Here is a 20,744-nt window from a genome sequence, read left to right on the forward strand (position 1 = left end):
GTATAAATACTAAGAAGTAAGGGGAAATCTTAGAGACAGGGAATGAGACAGTGTTTTCTAGAGACTGGTAAGAAAGAGAATAGGGAGTTATTGTTGAAACGTTTCAGTTTTACAAGATGAAAAGTACTATGGAGATAGTAGTGAAGGTGGTACAACATTGTGAATGTATTCAATACCACTGAACTGGATAGATAAAAAATAGTTGAGATGAACTAGACATAGTGATGCATGCCTGTAAATCTCAGCCGCTCAGGAGGCTGAGACAGGAGGTTCACAAGTTCCAGGCTAGCCTGGGCAACTTAACAAAACCCTATCTCAATCTTTAATCATTTGATTTCTGGTTTCAATGTATAGTCATTTTACTTCATTTGTGATTTGAACTCTTCTGTGTAACACTGGTGCTCTCTAGTGACCGTAATCATTGCTACCTTCCCTTAAGTTTGATAAACACTGGCAGAAGAAGGGAGAATGTGGGAGGAAGAACAAGCAGGATAGGTCATTTGGGGATAGGGAGCAAGGAAGACTAGTTTTGTTTTCAGAGTGATAATTACCAAGTTTGCTCTTGACTGGCAGGAGTACAGGAAGATGAACTCCCTGCAGGTGCACACTGTGGGTGGTGAAAGCAGCAGACACAATGTGGGAGGCACATCAAGGTGAGGGCAAGGTCAGGAGAAGGAAGGCAGGACTGGCTTCACCCTGAAAACTATTCAGCCAGTGTTGGTTTCTGTACCACCATGTAATCCATGCAGTTGCTCTACCATTCTCCCTGGGTCCAGCTCAGGCTTAAGTTCACATTCCTCCAAGACAAAAACACTAATAGAGTTAAATGGCCCCAACTTGAGGCCTTTTTATTATCGTTGTTGTTACAATTATTAAACATGCTAAAATCACATAGAGTGGCTATTTCATTTCTGCCCTGACTCCACAGTGGGGCAAGGGGGAACTACAAGGGTCACATGCCTCTTGTGGCTTCTGGGGATGTCTAGAGTTGGGGGGTTAGAGGTAGGCAGGTTAGCAAAGCCCCAAGAGAACAGGGAATGAAACAGTGTTTTCTAGAGACTGGGAAGAAAGAGAATTTCTTCAGGTAGTACACTTTTACTGACAATAACTTGTAGCTTCAGAGACTTCCCCTTCTTCACTTTTCTTTCCTCTCTAATACACCCTCCTCCTCATTCCCCTGCCTATGGCTCCTTAGGACCTCTTCTGCCTGTGCCTTTTGTGGTCTTAGACTGAAAGATGAAGGAAACTTTTCCATGCCTCTACCACTCCCAGTCTCCCTTCCTTGAAACTAATCTACTCAGCATGCACTAATGTAGTAAGCTGTTTGATTTAGGGCCACCAGGAGAGAAAGGGAAGCTCAAGTTCCCATTGTGGCTTTGATCATAGGAGGGAGATTGGAGGTGTTGGTGCAGAATAATCTGAACGGGAAAGAAATGTTACTTTAAGTATGAATGTTACAACTGGCAGAACAGTGCATACACGTACCCTTGGACACCCTACTCTGAAGTTTTTTTCCTCCTTCCCATATCATTGAGGGGTGGGGTCCATTCTACTTCAAAGCCTCTTGTTTTCCAACCCCACAAGGCAAGCATAGGCATTAATGAGAGAGCCTGAGCCCAAGGAGAAACTGATCCACCCTTTGGCAAGTGGCTGCCAATTGAAATCTTTGTCTTCTCTGTGTCCCTGTATCTCTCCTGCTGTGATGTCTCAAGAGGGTCAGAGAAAAAAATATTTAAAGGTTGAACCTGCCTCAGTGAGAGGCCAGAGGGATAGAGGGACAAGATACATGGGAGTCAGGGCTACAGAGAAAGGGAAAGAAGGTAGCAGGGTGAAGGGCTAGGCTAGCCATTCAGGAGCTGGGATCCTTTTTCCTTTTCTGGAATCGTCGGAACTTGCCCTGAATGGCGAGGGCAGCCTTCTCTGTTTCCGGTGCTGTCAGATCAATGTCAATTTCCTCCTCCTCCTCAGACTTCTTGACACTGCCAGCTTTCCCTGTGGAAAGTTGGGAGATACATTAATGAATTAACCTGCTTATTCTAGCCTTTTCTTCCAAGCTCCAAATATAGTGGGTAAGGTCCATTTTGTGCTACACTCTTTGGGGTAGACCCCAGTCTTTTCTAGGACTATGAATGCCTGATGATTCTCCAAGAAGTTTGAGTCAAGGTACTAAGTCTGGGAGTCAGCAATAGTTACTGAAGCTTTGCTGTTTTTGAACCAAACGACAAATGTCTTCTATCATCACTTATTCCTCAATTCTACAGTTCAAGTCCCAAAATGCATTCACTTTCCCCAGTTTTTCCTCAATTTCCATTGGAGACAGAGACTGATATTTCTCCTGCCTCCCCAACAACTTCTGACCTAGTTTCCAAAATCAAAGAGGAAATACTGATAGGTTTACTTCTTAGTAAAAAGTAGAAAGAAGCCTATAGATGATAGTAGTTCTAATATAGTCCTTTGGCCCATTTTTTCACATTTTTATTCCATTGACATCTGGCCTTAGGTGCTTCCAGATTTGCAGCTCTACTTGTCTTCATGTTCCCACCTTCACTAGCTCTACAAATGGCCTAGCCCAACCCCACTCACCTTTCTCTTCTGGGCCAGACGCCTGGTTGCTTCCTGGAGATGTTTTGGTGTTAAGCTGGAAAAAAAATCAGGATATCAGATATTCATGGAAGTATTAAGGTACCATCCCTTTAGATCACTTTGGTATACCTAAGCTCTGCTGCATTCCCTTAGTCTCTGGAAGAAGTAGGTCTTAAGATTAAGAACAGAAGAAAAATTATCAAAAAATTTATCAAATGAATATTTATTGGTGCTACAGAAATCACAGAGGACAAAACAAACAAAGAAACCCTGCCCTTATGGAGTTTGTTTAAGAATATACTCCAACAAATAAATAAATAATGATGATGTTGGGTGGTGGTAAGATTTATAGGGAAAAGGCAGAGAAGAAAGATAATGAATGCTGGGGGAGAATAGAGAACAGTTTGACATAGAGTCATCAAGAAAAGTCACTTGCAAGATGGCATTTGAGCAAAGGGCTGAAGGAGATGAGGGAGTAAAGTTTATTTTATCAATGGCAAGAGCTTCCAAGGGTGCTGGAGTGGAAGCATGATTAGCCTATTTGAGAAATAGCAAGAGACCAGTGTAGCTGAAGAGGAGAGAGGGAGGAGGAAGGTGGGAAATAGATGGAGATGAAGTCAGAGCTAACTGGGGCTGGAAGCAGATGATGTAGTGCCTTGGGAGTCATTTTAGGGAGTTTGACTTTTACCACAAGTGAGATGGGAAGCCATTGGAGACCTTCAACTGACACAAAAGGGGCATGAGGGAGGAAGCAGACATGCCTGTTAGGAGGTTATTGCAGAAAACCAAGCAAGAGATGACGGTAGCTTGAATCAGTATGCTGACAATAGAGGTGGCAAGTAGTTGGTCTTGGGTGTATTTTCAACTTATGACCAACGTGAATTGTTGACTAAGTGGCATTGTGATAGAGAAAAGTCAGGGATAACTTCAAAATATTGGCCTGAGGACTGAAAAACATGGAGTTGCCATTTTCTGAGATGGAGAAGCCAGAAAAAGGAACAGGTTTTAATGAGAGGATCACCAGTTTGTTTTTGAACAAGTTTGAGATGTCTATTAATTATCCAGGAGATGTTTTTATAAGCAATGTATATTCAAGATGAGTTTAAATGTAGAGTCTGGGCTGGAGATATAAGCTAGAGAGTTATTAACATATGGATGGATTTAAAGTCATGAGACTGAATGAGATCACCAAAGGAGTAAGTTTAGTTAGAGAAGATAAAGGATCAAATCCTGGGGCATTCCAGTGATTAGAGTTGCAGAATGAACAAAAATTAGCAAAGAGAACTGAAAAGAAGTAAGGTAGGAAAGAAGCCAAGAGATTATAGTAAAGTGGAAACCATGTGAAGAAAATATTTCAGGAAAAAGAGAGTGCTTAACTATGCCAAATTCTCAGTAAGCCAAATAAGATGAAGACTGAGATTGACCACTGAGTCTTTCTTTGTGGTGATCACTGTGACATTGACAAGAGAAATTTTAGTGAAGAAATTTCAGAGAGAAAAGTAAGCTAAGCATAGTGGCACACACCTGTAATCCCAGCTGCTCCAGAGGATGAGGTAGAAAGATCACAAGTTTAAGGTCAGTCTGGGCAACTCAGTGTCTCAAAACAAAATTTTAATAAAGGGTTGTATAGGGCTGGGATTATGGCTCAGTGGTAGAGCGCTCGCTAAGCACGGGCGGGACCCAGGTTCGATCCTCAGCACCACATAAAAATAAAGGCATTGTGTTGTGTCCAACTACACCTAAAAAAATAAATATTTAAAAAATAAATAAATAAAATAAAGGGATGTCTATAGCCCCCCAAAAGAGGTTAATCCAAAAAACTAAAGGCCAAATGTTCTGTCTGATATGTGGATGCTGAATCACAATAGGCATAGGGGTGGGGGGAGTGGAAGTTCACAGGCTGGGGGTGGGGGACGGGGATGGGACAGGAAAGACAGTAGAATGAAAATGGGACATAAATTTCCTATGTTCACCAGTGTGACTCCACATCATGTACAACCACAAAAATGGGAAGTTATACTCCATGTATGTAATGATATATATCAAAATACATTCTATTGTCATGTATAACTAAAAAGAATAAAAAATTTTTAAAAAAGTTTAGTCCACACTGAAAAAATATGACATAGATGGATGTGCAGTAATAGGATAACAGCCAATTGTCCAGACAAGAGGGTCAGGGGTCAAGAGGCAAGTTCTATAGTTCTATGATCACTAACTTCAAATCCTCCTTTCTCTATTATCAGAAAATCCCTGTCTCTCTGATTTTTGCTTTAACCATTATCCGTTAGACTCTAAACCTGTTGCCTTAATCCATCAACTCTTCTCCCTCTTCCCACCCCTCCCCTTTGAAGGAAAAAAATCTGGATTCCCATTCTAAATATCTCTTCTCAGGTGGCTGTTTCCTCAAATTTTCTTATATCAGCTGACCTTGAGAATTCTTTAATCAAGAGTGTCAAGATTGAACCACCCAGCCTGCCACTTTCCCTGCCAGCTGCCCCACTTCCTGAGCCTCTCCTGAGATTTCTATCCCTGGAATGAAACAGTGGCTCAGTTGCCATCTGGCTTTCCAGGAATCCCAGATCCATTTGCATTAAATTTATGAAAGAGCAAGGGTCTCCACTGGGGAGGACAGAAAAGTGTGTTGTAAGGAGAAGAAAACTCCTAATGCTCAGAATGCCCCTTACACCTTCTGTTGAAAAGCAGGGTGCTAGAGCTTCTACCTCCTTCTCCTCCTCCCTCCATTTTCTCTAGTCAGTTCTCAAAATAGCCACTGTAGACACTGGCTTTAGTTGTTTGCAACTTGCTGAGGTTGCCTCTCACCACTTATATGGTACTCATTCCTTCATTAATTCCTAGACTTTGCCTCAACTTTCCTATTCATTTTCCAGAAATTCTGTAATTTTAGATAAATTGAGGTTCTCTGGTATGTCCATGTACAGGCCATCAGACTAGCCATACTTCAGGTAAACTAAGGAGGCATGGAAGTCCACTCTGCATAAACCAGAAACCACACTGTTTGTAAGAGTACCTTTTAAAAAAAACTCACACCTCTGGAGGAGTGATGCTAACTCACAAAAACTATACAGATCAGTATTTCCCATCCTCTCAATCCCTCATTCCAGGCAGATACAGATTATATTCCATTATATTCTCAGTGCTATTCCACTTCTTCTAATATTAGGCTTTTCTGATCAGAAATAACAACAGTGAAATGGTTTAGCAAGTCCTTCCTTCTCCTTAGGGAATCCAAGTAGAGAAACTGGTAAAAATCAAGGAGTTTAGAACATTACCTCACTTATTTTACTAATGATCACATGTATAATACTTTGTGCTCATCACTTTCTGTGCACTTTTAAAACACACTGAATCATTTTTAACAGTCTCATAAAATAGATATTGTTATTATTCTCATTTCACTGATTAGGAAACTGAGGTCAAAAGATGTTAATTTTCTTGCCTAAGGTCATAGAGCTAAGAAGTTACAAAACCAAGATTTGAACTCAGGTAGTCTGGCTTAAGAGTCCAGGTTCTTGAACATTATGCTACACTCTTTCTGAAGATCTCCAACCAAAAGCATGGGTCAATGTGTGCACACTTGAGGAGGATGTTGTGTGTGAGATTGATCTGACTACACAAATTCTCCCACTCAGCAAAGCAATTCCCAGATAGAAAGGAGTCTTAAGAATCATGGTTTTATTCCATTCCCACAGTCAGGCAGCTGAACACAAGGCCTGGCTTCTCAATCCCCAGTCCTCAACACTTTCTTCATATACACGACACAGAGAACATAAAGAACTGAGTCCTGTTCTCCCATTATGGAGCAATCTTATGTGTTATGTGAAAACTTAATCCCACACCATACCTGACAGATGACTGCTCTAACCCTGATGTTTGCTCTGTGGGCCTCCTTACACATACTAGGCTGACCCCTAGGGGACAGTCCTAGCTTATGTGTAAGTTCTTCACTCACAGGGCAAAATCCTACCCCTGCAGCATCTGAAAACTCTACATATAGTATCATCCCATTGCTTTCCATTTCACATGACTCCCTTGCTTACATTAAAACCTATTATTACAAGCTTCTAGTGAGCTTGGAGCTTGGTTCAGTTCAGCCTCATTGCCCACACAGGACTAAATGTTTCTTACTTCTTAATACTTACCAAACACTAATTAGCAACAGTGAGGCCCATCAACACTTGCCTTTCCCTAGAGGGCCTTAGTTTCTTTCCTTGCCTACCTTCCTGTATCCCTTTCCTGCTCACCTTGGGATCTGATGTATACCAATGTTCCATTCCATCATCTAGGCAGTAGTTGCCAGTTCTCCATGAGTATGCTTTTGTACCTTCTTCAACTCAAAGTTTGTATCTTCTTCAACTCAAAATTACAGGCTCTCCTTTCTCGTAGGGAAGAAGGAGGTAAAGCCCAACATCTTAGGAGTATTCCCCTCTACACCACCCTTTTAGGCTTTAAAACTATAGAAAGGAACATAATACAGCAACATCCTTTATTCTCTAGTATGTCCTCCAAGAGTATTGACCTTTTTGATTTACTCCCACTTCTAAAAAAAAAAGGAAGCACTATACTATACATTTGCCCTGTCCACCTCCTCCTAGGACATTTATTAACATTCAAATGAGATCTTGTTGTTCCATCTGCGTTCTAGATCCTATCCCCTCCTCCCCAGGAATCTTGATCTTCACTTTCTTATATATAAAGCTTCTCCCCCTCTTTAAGAAAAAAGGAAAAACCCTTTCTCAATCTGAATTCCTTTTTGAGTACCATTAGAATAAAAAGAAGCAGGTCTAGGACTCAGACTTGGGGAACAACAATATTAAAAGGTTAAGGAGATCTTTTCAACAAATAGTGCTAAAATGATTGAGCAGCCATATGCAGAATAAAACAAACAAAACAAAAAAAGGCCCACCTCAAGCCATACCTTGAATCTTATACAAAAATTAACTCAAAATAGATATAAAACCTTAAACTAGCTGGGCATAGTGGCACATGCTTGTAATCCTGGTGGCTCAGGAGGCTGAGGCAGGAGGATCTCAAGTTCAAAGCCAGCTTCAGCAACTTAGTAAGGTCCTAAAAACTCAATGAGACCCTGTCTCCAAATAAAATACAAAAGATGAGGATGTGGCTCAGTGGTTAACTGTTCCTAGGGTTCAATTCCTAATACCAAAAAAAAAAAACAAAAAAAAACACCTTAAACTATAAAACTTTTAGGGAAAAAAAATATTTGCAACCTTGGAGTAGGTAAAAATTTCTTAGATACACCAAATACACAACTCATAAAAGAAAAAAATTATAAATTGAAAAATTAAGAACCACTCTTAGACACTCCTAAAAGAATGAAGGGACAAGCTATAGACAGGAAGAAAATATTTACAAATTACATATCTGACAAAGAACTTGAATCAAGGGTTAAAGATATAGTTCAGGGGCTGGGGTTGTGGCTCATTGTTAGCACATTTGCCCGGCATGCATGAGGTGCTGGGTTCGATTCTCGGCACCACAGACAAATAAATAAAAATAAAGGTCCATCAACAACTTAAAAAAAAAAAAAAGATATAGTTCAGTGGTAGAGTGCTTGCCTAGCATGTGCATAGGCCCTAGATTGTGGAGTGGGGAAAATTTGTATTCAGATTTTTTTCACCAGTACTAGGGATTGAAACTAGGGGCATTCTACTACTGAGCTACATCCCCAGTACTATTTATTTATTTATTGTAGTACTGAGGATTGAATATGGGGTGCTCTATCACTGGGTTATATCCCTAGTCCTTTTTATTTTTTGAGAGAGTTTCTCTTTAAGTTGTTGAGGAGCTCACTAGGATGCCAACACTGTCCTCCAACTTCAGATCCTTCTGCCTCAACCTCTCAAACTGCTAGGATTACAGACATGCACCACCATGCCCAGTGCTTTTTATCTTTCACTTTGAGACATGGTCTCATAAAATTGCCCAGGCTGACCTCTAACTTGTGATTCTCCTGCCTCTCAGACTGCCCAGTCACTGGGATTAAAGTGGACACCATGCTCAACTAATGACTCTCCTTTAAATAACCAGTATTTTCCATGATACTAAATCGAATGCAAAAGTTTCAGCTCCATTTGAGTAGACTCTTGACTACTCCCCCTTCCTTAACACATACTCCTTGCCTGGCTTCTGAGATATCCTAGTTTTTCCTGGATTTTCTCCTACCTTTCTGGATACTTCTGTCCAACATTTAAGGGTTAGAGATTCTCAAGATTTGGGATAAGTCCTCTTCTGTTCTCTCTTCCTAGATGATCTCATCTCTACCTATTACTTCCTAGATGATCTCATCTGTACCTATTACTTTATACCAAATTATACTTTATACCAGCACTATCCAATTCAGAGACTGACAAACCACAACTCACAGGCCAAATTGGGTCTGCAACCTGTTATTGTAAATAAAGTTTATTGGAATGCAGCTATGCCTACTTGTTCACATATTACATATGGCTGCTTTGGCACTACAGCAGTAGAGTTGAGAACATAGTTCCACAAAGTCAAAAATATTTACTTTCTAGCCCATTAAAGAAAAAGTTTGCAGACCCTTTTACTGTAACTTTCTACAGTGCTAGAAAGCTTTTATATCTGCACTATTATGATATCCACCAGGCACATGTGGCTATCGTGTACTTTAAAATGGAGCTAGTGCAATTGAGAAATAAAATTTATAATTTTATTTTATTACATAAGATTTAAGTTAAATAGCAATATGTGGTTAGTGGCTATCATATTGAATGGCACAGAATGGCATTTCTATCCCAGATCACTGCTCTGGGCATCCACTCTGTGGCTAGTTCAGAGGTTGTGGGGAAGGTATCAGAAGCCAGGTCTTAGCCGGGCTTGGTAGCTCACACTTATAATCCCAGTGACTTCAAAGGCTGAGGCAGGAGGATTGCAAATTCGAGGCCAGCCTCAGCAATTTAGTGAGGACCTCAGCAACTTAGCGAGACCCCATTTCAAGATAAAAAATGAAAAGAGCTGGGGATGGGGCTCAATACCATGTGCTCCTGGCTTCAATCCCCCATACCAAAAAAAAAAAAAAAAAAAAAAAGAAGCCAGGTCCTTGCTTTTCTTCCCTTTAGCATATATACCTGAAAAAGTGCTGAGGGTGAAAGGAAGGTCTTCTTAGAAAGTAGAATTCATATTACCTGTAAAAAAAGACCCCATTCCTTTTTCATTTTTCATTTTGAGACAGGGTCTTGCTAAATTGCTTAGGGCCTCACTAAGTGGTTGCAGCTGGCCTTAAGCTTGCAATTCTCATGCCTCAGCCTCCATAGTCCCTAGGATTATAGGCATGCACCATTGCACCTGGCTAGTAATTGTATTTTTTAAATTGATGCATTATAATTATACATAATAGTGGGTTTGTCACTTATTTATATGTGCACATAATAACAATTTGGTCAGTTTCATTCCCTAGTACCCATCCTGGTTCTCCCCTCCTCCTCTCTCTAATTATTATGTCTTATTTCTCCTTCCCTACCTTCAGCACCCCTCCAGACTTCATTTCATTGAAAGCACAGTCCATATATTTTATTTATTTGTGTGCCACCTATAAAAACTACAACCCATATCTTGTACATGGTAAGGTATTCAATAGATATTTGTTTATATGAATTAATATTTTCTCAGACTTTAAATTTCTGGAATGTCAGTGCAGTCAAATAGATCACAATTCATATCCTACAGCTGCATAGACTATTTGTTCAAATCCCAGCTCTGCCACTTATAATTGTGTGACATTGGATAAATTAGTAAGCCTTGCTGTGCTCAGATTGATTATTTGCAGAAGAGAGATAATATCTATTTTAAAAGGTGAAAATAGTAGAGGAAAAATATATAAAGTGCCTAGAGTGTATTAAAATAGTTATTATTCTGAAGTAATATAACCCTGGATTAAATGTAAGAATAGCTCTATGCTTAGCATATGCAAGGTCCTAGGTTCAATCCCCAATATAGGAAGGAAAAACAAACAAACAGTCCAGGTCAAGTTACTGGGGGTACTGCACAGTTAAAGTACTGGGATCAAGAATGGAGTTAGCAGGGCATGGTGGCAAATATCTGTATTGCTAGCGACTCTGGAGGTTGAGGCAGGAGGATTGCAAGTTTTAGGTCAACCTCAGCAACTTGAAAACAAAACAAAACAAAAAGAGTAGAGTTACCACCAGGTGCACTAACATTACAGCTATAGTCCTGGAGACTGGCAGGCCAGGGCAAGAGGATCACAAGTTTGAGGCCAGCCTCAGCAGCTTAGCAAGGCCCTAAGAAATTTAATAAGACCCTGTCTCAGAATAAAAAATAAAAAGGAGTCAGGCATGGTGGTACTTGCCCATAATTCCAGCAGCATGGGAGGCTGAAAAGGGAGGAGGGAGGATCATAAGTTCAAAGCCATCCTTAGCAAAAAAAATGAAGCAACTCAGTGAGACCCTGTCTCTAAATAAAATATGAAATAGGGCTAGGGATGTGGATCAGTGGTTGAGTGTCCCTGAGTTCAATCCCTGGTACCCTAAATAAATAAATAAATAAATAAGGCTGGAGATGTAAAATAAAAAGGGCTGTCAGTGGTAGAACACACCTGGGTTCAATCCCAGGGAACAACAACAAGAAAGTAGAGTTACCACAGAGTAGACCTTTACTAAATGGTGCTGAATAGCTGGGATTGCTCTAAGGGTCCTTGGGATTTATTCTGCAACCAAAGGACCTTACTAAATGATCTTTTACTCTAAACTAATCCCAAGAAAAACAATCTCCTATCTTCCCAGTATCTGTCCTGTCCTCCAAAATGCTAAGAATGGCTCTAAACCTTTGGAAGCTCATAGACACTTTTTTCTTTTCTCTCTCTCTTCTTCTTCTTCTTCTTCTTCTTCTTCAGTTATAGAAGACAGAGATTAGTGCTTAGAAGCAAATAAATCATATCTCTTTGATCAAGAACTTTTGTCCTGGGCTGGGGATGTGGCTCAAGCGGTAGCGCACTCGCCTGGCATGTGTGCGGCCCAGGTTCGATCCTCAGCACCACATACAAAGATGTTGTGTTGCTGAAAACTAAAAAATAAATATTAAAAAATTCTCTCTCTCTCTCTCTCTCTCTCTCTCTCTCTCTCTCTCTCTCTCTCTCCCTCCTCTCTCTCTTTAAAAAAAACAAAAACAAACAAACAAACAAAAAAAAAAACACAACTTTTGTCCTCTCTAGTATCACAAAGATGATTATGTAAGTCTGTTCCTTGCCCCACAGGTTAGTATTGTCTTGGCAAAGCACCTACAGATAGTCAAAAGAGCATCTCAGGTGTTATTTCCCTGCTGCCACTAATGGGAAAACAGTCACCCTATAACTCTAGGCCTGATGCACCCTGCTCCCTCCTCCTGCTGCATTTCTTTCTTCCTTTGTTGCTTTCCTCTTTAATGGTGTTACCACAGCAACCATTGTCACCAGAAGAGGGAAGATAACATTACCCCTGCCTGCTCCAAGCAGTGGGTTAAAATTAATCTTGGGGAGGGTAAACCACCCAGTTTTCCCTGTACTCTTTAAATCATGGAACTCTTTAAAGAGGGATCACAGATTGTTAAGAGCAGCAATAAACAGGAACAGGGTTCACTTTGTTATACCTGGGTCAACTATACCCTGTACTCTTGCATAACATAGTTTGGATGCTGTGCAAATGAAAACACATGATGAACACATACTGATACTGCCACGATCACTGGCAGTTTAGATGAATATGTTACTGGCAGTACTGTTGCCTCTCAGGGGAAGAGGTTAGGCTACACGCTTGTTGCTTCAAAATAACCAGAGTCAAATTGACAGGATGATAAGTTTTAATCGAAGCCAGCTTTGAAGATTTTCCCCAATTTGATCAAACTGCATAAAACACATTTTTCCTTTTTCCATTTTTTTGCTTATTTTGTAAGCTGGTGGGTAGCCAAATACAGCCAGCTAGTAGCCAGGCAGGGTCCCTGGGCCAGGCTCTTGGGTACAAATAAGTACAGGGGGGCTGGGGTTGTAGCTCAGTGGTAGAACGCTCACCTAGCACGTGCGAGGCCCTGGGTTAGATCCTCAGCACCACATATAAAAAATATAAAAGTATTGTTTACAACTACAACTAAAAATAAATAAATATTTATTTAAAAGAAAGAAAAAAATTAAAAAAAAAAAAAAAGTACAGTTACTCAGAATCCTTATGTCCTACAGGCCAGGGCAGAGAACCTTAAAAGAGTTTGAATCCTAAAAATTCTAAATATGAGCCTTAAAAAGGCCCTTTTCTTGCTTTTGTATGGACTTAAATCCTAAGCTTCATAAAATCCCTACTTGCTCTAGAGATGCAAGAAGTGAAGCAGAACAAGAGTTAGTGGATACTTCCAAATGATTACAAAGAGGTTTTCTACCCCACAGCTTCCCAGGGACTCTTTTATCCCTGTTGACATATTATTCTACAATGTTAAATGAAAGTCACTGCTAAAGGAACTTATAGAGGCATCTGGGATCCCCTGGTGCCCCTGGATGACCCTAGACTGCTGTTTTTGGAGCATTGTTGGAACTGTTTCAATTCTTTCAGTGCAGCAACCAGCTGCAGTCCTCAAACAGTGTCAGAAACTTGCTCAAGGTCACCCTCAAGATAATAACAGAAAAAGAATTAGGAATCCTTACTCCAGGTTCCACAGATACACAATCCTCCCCTAGTATATGGAATATAACCCAGATGCCCTACATCTTGGTGATTTCCCAAGAAAATAATAGAACTGAAACAGTTCTAACTCCCAAGCCCCTGGTTTGTCCCTCTTCCCTTAGCCACCCTACCCCATTTCCTGGAATAGAAGTACCCCCACTGAAGTCAGAGGCAGAATTCCTTATCCATGCCAGCTCATGGTATGCAGTGAGTCAACAACCCCAGCCCAATCCCCCCAGCATGGGCTGCCACAATTTAATGAGTGGTTATTTGTGATACTTTGCACATGGCTTGGAGCTGTGCCTTTACCCCATACTGGGGGATAAGAAATGGGGGAGAGAGTAGTGCCAAAGCATCCCTTATTACTATAATCTTCAATGTGCATCCCACCCCTGGTGTTAATGTCCTAAAATAAATGCATTAATCCCCCCACAGCCTACAAGGCAAACACTCAGCTGGAGGGCTTTGTGTGGGAGGAAAGCAGCACCAAGGACAACAGAATGGTAAATGGCACCTCTTTTCCCCAGGTGGGGGTTGGGAAACCTAGGTGGACATGCCTTCAGGAGTCAGCCCAGAGGGATGTAGACAATCAGGATTTGGTGAGCCTGATCAGTGTGGAGAAATTAACAAGGTCTAGGTTTCTAAACACTTGTATAAAAGCACTTTTAAGGGATACAGACTTTTTGCAAAAAGTAGTTTGAATCTGCTTCTGACTTCGCTTACTCTTGCAACTGAAATATTTCTGAGGCAAGTCAAACCATTATGAGCAGCAGGTCTGGAGTATGGATTTAGAAAACCATGCACTTCGAATTTTGGAATCCCAATAGGCTTTCATTACATACATCACTTACAGTCTAATACAATCTTTCCTCCCCACCTCTTCTTACTTTCTCCCTCTGGAGGGCTTTGTACTCCTTTCTTGGAAGTCAATTGGCCAAATAAAGGAAAACGGAGTACACAGAGAGTATATACAGCCTGTTTGGTTGTCAAGTGTACTAATTTTACTTATATACCCTGTTTTTCTGCACTGGGTTCTCCAAGTCAAATAAAAGTAAGAGGGCTATAGCTCAGTGGTAGAATGCTTGCCTAACAAGTGTGAAGCCTTGGGTTTGATCCCCAGCAACCGACACATACACACACACAATTAAGAGAACTGCTTTCATAATAGTGTGCTAGATTTCAAAAAGAAAGCTTCTCCTTCTGGTTCTTGATACCCTATAATTAAGTAATTAAGTGAATCAATGATGGACATCAAAAACTAAGAACCTATGGCTGGGTGTGGTAGCCCACACCTATACTCTCATCAACTTTGAGGCTGAGGTAAGAGGCACAAGTTCAAGGCCAGTTTGAGCAATTTAGTGAGACTCTCAGTAACTTAGTGAGATCCTGTCTCAAATAAATAAAAAGGATGGGGGATGTAGATCAGTGATAAAGTATCCCTATGTTCAATCCTCAGTATGAAATGAAAGAGAGGAAGGAAGGAAGGAAGGAAGGAAGGAAGGAAGGAAGGAAGGAAGGAAGGAAGGAAGGAAGGAAGGAAGGAATTTAAAAGCTATGAAAAGCTGGGTGTGGTGGCACAGGCCTGTAATTCCAGCAGCTCAGAAGGCTGAGGCAGGAGGATTGTAAATTCAAAGCCAGCCTCAGCAATGGCAAGGCACTAAGCAACTCAGTGAGAATCTGTCTGAAATAAAATACAAAATTGGAGATGTGGCTCAATGGCTAAGTGGCACTGAGTTCAATCCCCAGTAAAACAAAACAAAACAAACAAACAAACAAAAAAACTCTTTTACCCCCTGTCAAAAAAAAAGCTATTAAAAGATGGCCTCTAGACTTCCTTTTTCATTCATCCCTATCAGTTTAGCTACTTCACTCCAGTATATTCAATGCAACCTTTGTTTTTTCTTTCTGTTCTAGAATTGAACCCAGGGCCTCTTACATGCCAGACAAGCATTACCACTAAGCTACATCTCCAGCTTCAACGTACCCATTTTTAAAGTGACTAGGCATCTATCAAAATGTGCCCAATTGATAAATGTTATCCCCTATAGGTCTCTCATCTCTATTTTCTTTCTTAATGTTTATTAAACCACAACTGCTTGCATTTCTTATAAAATGCATCTTTAACACGTTCATGGCTCAGTGGTAGATGCTCACCTAGTGAGGTACTGGGTTCAATCCTCAGCACCACATAAAAATAAATAAAATAAAGGTATTGTGTCCATTTACAACTAAAAAATATATTTAAAAAACCTTAATGTAAATTAAATGATTCTATATTCATTTGAGTAACAAGTTAAAGAGGTCCAAAGGAAAGTTCTTTTGGGATAAGAAGGCAGTTGTACTGTGCCCTAGTTTCAATTCTAGTCCTGCGTAAACTTTGATAAGTTTGGGTATCAGTTTCCTCACCTTTTAAATGAGAATAATGGACCAAATGAAAATATCTCTTTAACGAATTTTAAATTATATCACTAAATTTCATTATTTATTTATTTGTTTATTTATTTATTTATTTTGGTACCAGGGATTGAACTCAGGGGCACTCAACCACTGAGTCACATCCCCAACCCTTTTTGTATTTTACTTAGAGACAGGGTCTCACTGAGTTGCTTAGGGCCTCAGTAAGTTGCTGAGGCTGTTTTGAACTCGAAATCTTCTCACCTCAGCCTCCATGGCCGCTGGGATTACAGACATGAGCCACCTTGCCTGGCATCACTAAAATGTTTTGATATTTTATTTGAGATTATCTTGGTGGAAAATAATATATCTAATGTTCTATCTTTAATTTTTTGCAAAATTTAGTTTCTCTTTTTCCATAATAAATCAGACTTATGAAAGACCATTTTAAAAAGAAAAAAAAAAAAAAAAGGAGGGAGGCATTCACAGAACCACTACCTCGAAGAGACAATTATTGATCCATCTTTTCCTTCTGCACAAGTAACCTGATCTCTATCACATTCATCAATTAAGTCATGAAAGATATATTAGGTCTGTGTATTTGGACTCCAGCCATATTATTTACAGTTGCCTGCACCCAGAAACTTGACATTCTGCACCAGGCATGGTGATATACTCCTATAATCCCAATGACTTGGGAGACTGGAATAGGAGGGTTGCAAGTTCAAGACAAGACTGAGCAATTCAGCAAGATCCTGCTTCAAAATTAAAAGGGCTGGAGACACCACTGGGCATGGTGGCACACACCTATAATTCCTGTCTCAGGAGGCTGAGACAGGAGGATGGCAAATTCAAGGGCAGACTCAGTAATTTAGCAAGGCCCTCAGCAATTTAGTGAGATCTAATCTCAAAATAAAAATTAAAAAGAGCTAGGGATGGGGCTGGGGTTGTGGCTCAGTGGCAGAGTACTTGCCTCGTACATGTAAGCCAGTGGGTTCAATCCCCAGCACCACATAAAAATAAATAAACAAAATAAAGATATTGTGTCCATCTATAACTAAAAAATTCTTTAAAAAAAAAAGAGCTGGTGATGTAAATCAGTGATAAAATACTCCCGGGTTACATCCCCAGTACCAAGGGAAAAAGGGGATGCTGTTCACATTCTAAGGGATAATTGATCACAGCTGCCACTTGGGAGAAAGTCATCTATATTTCCAGGTCACAGGATAAAAAAGTCATCCATTTCTACCAAGTAGAAGCTCCTGCTCAAGCAGCTAAACCAGCTAAAGCAACAACCTAAATTGATGGCCAAGAAAAAGGTAAGCAAGCTTAAAACCCAAGTTCTAGTTTCCTTACTTTGGAAGAAAGATATTTCCAGAGATAAAAGGCATTATCAATAAAAAGTAGCCAGTCCTTATTTTATATATTTAATACCACTATAATAATAAATAAAATAAATGAGAGAGAGAAACTTGGATCTCTTCCAAATCCCTACTAGGTTTCCTAACAACTGACTCACAGAAGATATAACAGAATTATCACTCTGACCTAACATCCATTGTCAGGGAGGTTGCACATTCAGACAGATGTGCAAAGGAAAAAGAATGTGATCCCCAAAGTGTGACATCTCATTCCCAGAAGATAGCAAGAAGAAGAATAAATGAGAAAGTAAAAGCCTTCCACTAATGATCTAGTTGATCTGTCCCTTGCCCCTGCCAGCCAAAACACAGGACAGACACCCAGAGGATTGTCACTAGTAATCCATGACTCCCTTTTCAGCAGAATGATTGCTGGACCAAGGGATTCTTCCCACAAGGTTTCTTACAGATGAAGAATGCAACAGGATCACAGAAGAACCTGCAATTCTACTTTTAAGCAACCAGCTACACTGTATGAAAGGGATTATAGAAAAGAGCCCTTTGGGACCAAATGCATCTCCTCTTCTCATCCTTCACTGAAACTAGGGTAAAGTTATTAAACTATAAGAGACAGACTGTGATTCACAGCAATCAAGTCCTGCTTGCAGCTGTGAATGTAGACAAGCTGGAGATGAGTCCCTGTAGCTCCTCTGTGCATGAGTACACACATTTACAAGGAAATGCTCTGCTGCAGTACTGAGTAACAGCAAAAAGCCACCAAGGCAAAGCAGAGCTAGAGATCCGGTAACCCCAACAGAATCCCTACACTGTTAGTTGCTCTAAGTCTGGAGATTCCTTCCCAGTTTTTATTCTTTAGTTGACATGGGAATCTCTTGAAGACATTCCAAATTCTCTCAATATCATGCAGTTTCTCTAAAGCAAGAAAATAAGCAGATGGGGGAGGTGAAACTTACATAATATCCAGGGTACACAGAACTTTCCTGGCCTGGGCACTTCAGCCTGAAAGAGGAAACCCATGGGGCTGGGTTGATAGAAATGAAGCTGGAGTCTCCCTGGGGCTCCAGAGCTCTGGGCAACACTTCCGCTTTTCATCATAGATTTTATAAAAGGAAGAAAACAGGCTGGGTCTTTGCCTCTAGGGAAGCAGAGATCCCTAGGGTATATGGTTTAAAGACAACTGGTCTCTGTGTACACCCAGGTGGCTGCTTCAAGATATTATAAATACTCATCCCTGTAGTCAGGCTTAGCTCTGTATTAGGAGGCAAGCATGTATAGCTAAATGGCTAGTTAGAACCAGTTTGCTCTGACATCTAGGAGGCTAGCCAGTCTTGTATACACTGAATTAGTCCCTATCCAAGAATCCTACTCTCATTACTCTGGGAGCCCCTTCATTGGGGATAGCCAAGGCTTACTATCAAGAAGAGCCTCAAGACTTTATTTCCCCTAGCAAGAGCCAAATTGTTTTCTTTGTTACAAAACAGCTTTGTCACTTCACCAAATGCCACTATAAATGCTAGCCCTTATAGTGTGTCCTACAGAAGGGCCATTCGCTTCTCCCCCAAAGCATAAGCAAACACAAATCTTCAAGTTGGCATAGCCTTCAGATAAACTCCCAGGGGACGGACTGGATTAAAACTCATATTTAGAAACACTGGGGTGGGAAGGAGTGGTTTGAACCTTAGACCTCAGTGAAAATAGAGCAAAGAAAATCTCTCTGCTCATGTTAGAGCTGAAAAAAATCAAGGGGAGAGAAGGTTGATCCATTTTTTCCTTTTCTTTCTGAAGGACTGCCATAGTCACAGTCATAACCAGCTGAGGGACTAAAAACCACTTTGTTTCTTCTTAAGCCCCCCCATACAAGCTGAATTTTCCAGGATAAACTTAGTGGACATGGCAACCAAGACAACATAGCAGTTGGCACTAATTGGCTCCCTAGGTGACAAATTTTAGTAGGAGCCAGCAGAGCTCCTACTGAAAATCTTCATCTTTTGTATCTAAACTGGGACCTGGGCCCCAGAGACCTTCACTAAGATGATATCCTTGGGAATTCTTGTGCTAGTTTTCTATAATACTATAACTGAAAACAGAGACAAATGAACACACAAACACACACACATACACACACAGATAATAGCTAACATACATTGAGTGCCTACTCTGTGATAGATAATGTATACTTTGATTATACCATTTAGTCTCATTTAATCAGAGAACAACCTGTATTATCCCCATTTGACAGATAAAAAGTCAAAGCTCAGAAAATTTGTGTAATTTACCTAAGGCCACATAGCTAAGTAATAGAGCTAGGGTCTGACAGATAGTTGAGAAGCTGGATTGAACACAATCTGTATGCTAGGAAGGATCTGTATGCTAGGAAGAGGACTGCAGAAAGCAAGCTTGTGATGTTACTTATCCAGACAACTTTGCTTGGTACCTTTTTTCAGGATATGAGACTGCCTGGATAAGAGATTACAAATACAGTCAGACAATGGGAGGGGTCTTTCCAAAGTCTTGCTTTGACTATCCCACCATGGATAGTGTTATTTGAAAAGAGTAGATCAGTTAAAGGACTGGACCTGGCTCCAATGAACATCATAGAGCCCATTCGAAGATAGATGTAACAAGCATTGTAGAAGGAGGTCCACTCTTGAAGGGGACATCTCCCATGGAACTGGACATGCATCCACTACAAGGCTTGTGAACGTCAGAAATGGTCCCTCCAACATTCCTGACAATGAGTGAAAGATGCCACCTTCCTAAAAGAGGGAAAGTGATCATCCCAGGGATGGAAATCTTGTTGGTTGCTACATGAGGAATATAGGAGTAATACAACCCTAGGAGACAAGGACATAGGTGAAGTGAGGGGTCAGGAGGAGCCTGAATAACCTCAGAACAGTAACAGATGCAGAGGGCAGTACCCCGAGGAGATGGTTTATCACCCGATAGCAGAGTCCCCTCCCTCTATGGCCAATTCAAATCACCTCAAAAGCGGCACCCACAGTTGGCAGATTTAAAGCCTTCCCTTATCCAATCCAGTGCCCAGAGGTGGGAGCTTTCCCAGAGGGGCAATGGAAACCCCAGAGAATCTCCGAGGTGTCGCACTCTCCCTCACCTCCCTGGGACCCCAAGCCGCAGTCTCCTCCCCGCTGCAGCCCTCTCCCGGAGCGCGGTGGGCCTGGCCGCGCCGCTCACCTCGCTCATCGCGGCAGCGGGACTAGGAGCGCCAGGCGCGGCACGCGCAGGTGAGGCGAAGGGCCCTCGGGGATGTGTGGACAGCGGCCGAGAGTTGCCGGGATCTAAGGCAGAGACTCCGGCTGACTAGGAGAAAAGAGTAAACGCGGAGATCCGCTGCTTCAGCGCCTGCACCCCTTGTTCTCAGCGTTCAGCTTCCCGCCAGAGATCCCCCTTCGACCCTGTCCTGTCAGAGCCTCTCCGCGCGCCTCCGCCGACCCCACTTTTTATAGTCAGCTTCGGTACCCGCCTCCAGCCTGACCAATAGGAGGGCCCCCTGCGGAAGAGTGACAGCCCCTTGCATCCAATAGTGTCAGACTCAGAGCTTTGCTGCATTTCCAAACTAGGGTAGGACAGACGGTGAGCGGGAAGGAGGGGGAGGCCGTCGGGGGATGAGAACATAAAAAACGAAGTACCGAGAGCAATGAAGGAGAGGTAGAATGAAAGGAAGGAGGAA

General features: G+C 41.3%; 1 protein-coding gene across 1 annotated transcript; it reads right to left on the reverse strand.

Annotated features, from left to right (window-relative positions):
- Positions 1-694: 694 nt before the first annotated feature.
- On the reverse strand, positions 695-20,474 carry Pcp4l1 (Purkinje cell protein 4 like 1). Its single transcript, XM_027950797.2, has 3 exons — positions 20,249-20,474; positions 2,584-2,638; positions 695-1,992 (listed from the first exon to the last, which is right to left on the reverse strand). Exons 1-3 carry the CDS (start codon positions 20,255-20,257, stop codon positions 1,850-1,852), a joined length of 207 nt encoding a protein of 68 aa, XP_027806598.1. The 5' UTR covers positions 20,258-20,474; the 3' UTR covers positions 695-1,849.
- Positions 20,475-20,744: the final 270 nt, after the last annotated feature.

This window comes from Marmota flaviventris, chromosome 10, assembly GCF_047511675.1.
Source record: "Marmota flaviventris isolate mMarFla1 chromosome 10, mMarFla1.hap1, whole genome shotgun sequence".
Classification (NCBI taxonomy): domain Eukaryota; kingdom Metazoa; phylum Chordata; class Mammalia; order Rodentia; family Sciuridae; genus Marmota; species Marmota flaviventris.

Bases quoted from the DNA above. Each gene is read 5' to 3' on its own strand.
- Pcp4l1 (XM_027950797.2), bottom strand. The intron at 1,993-2,583 runs GTGAGTGGGGTT...AACTTTCCACAG, and splicing joins GTCTGGCCCAGAAGAGAAAG to GGAAAGCTGGCAGTGTCAAG.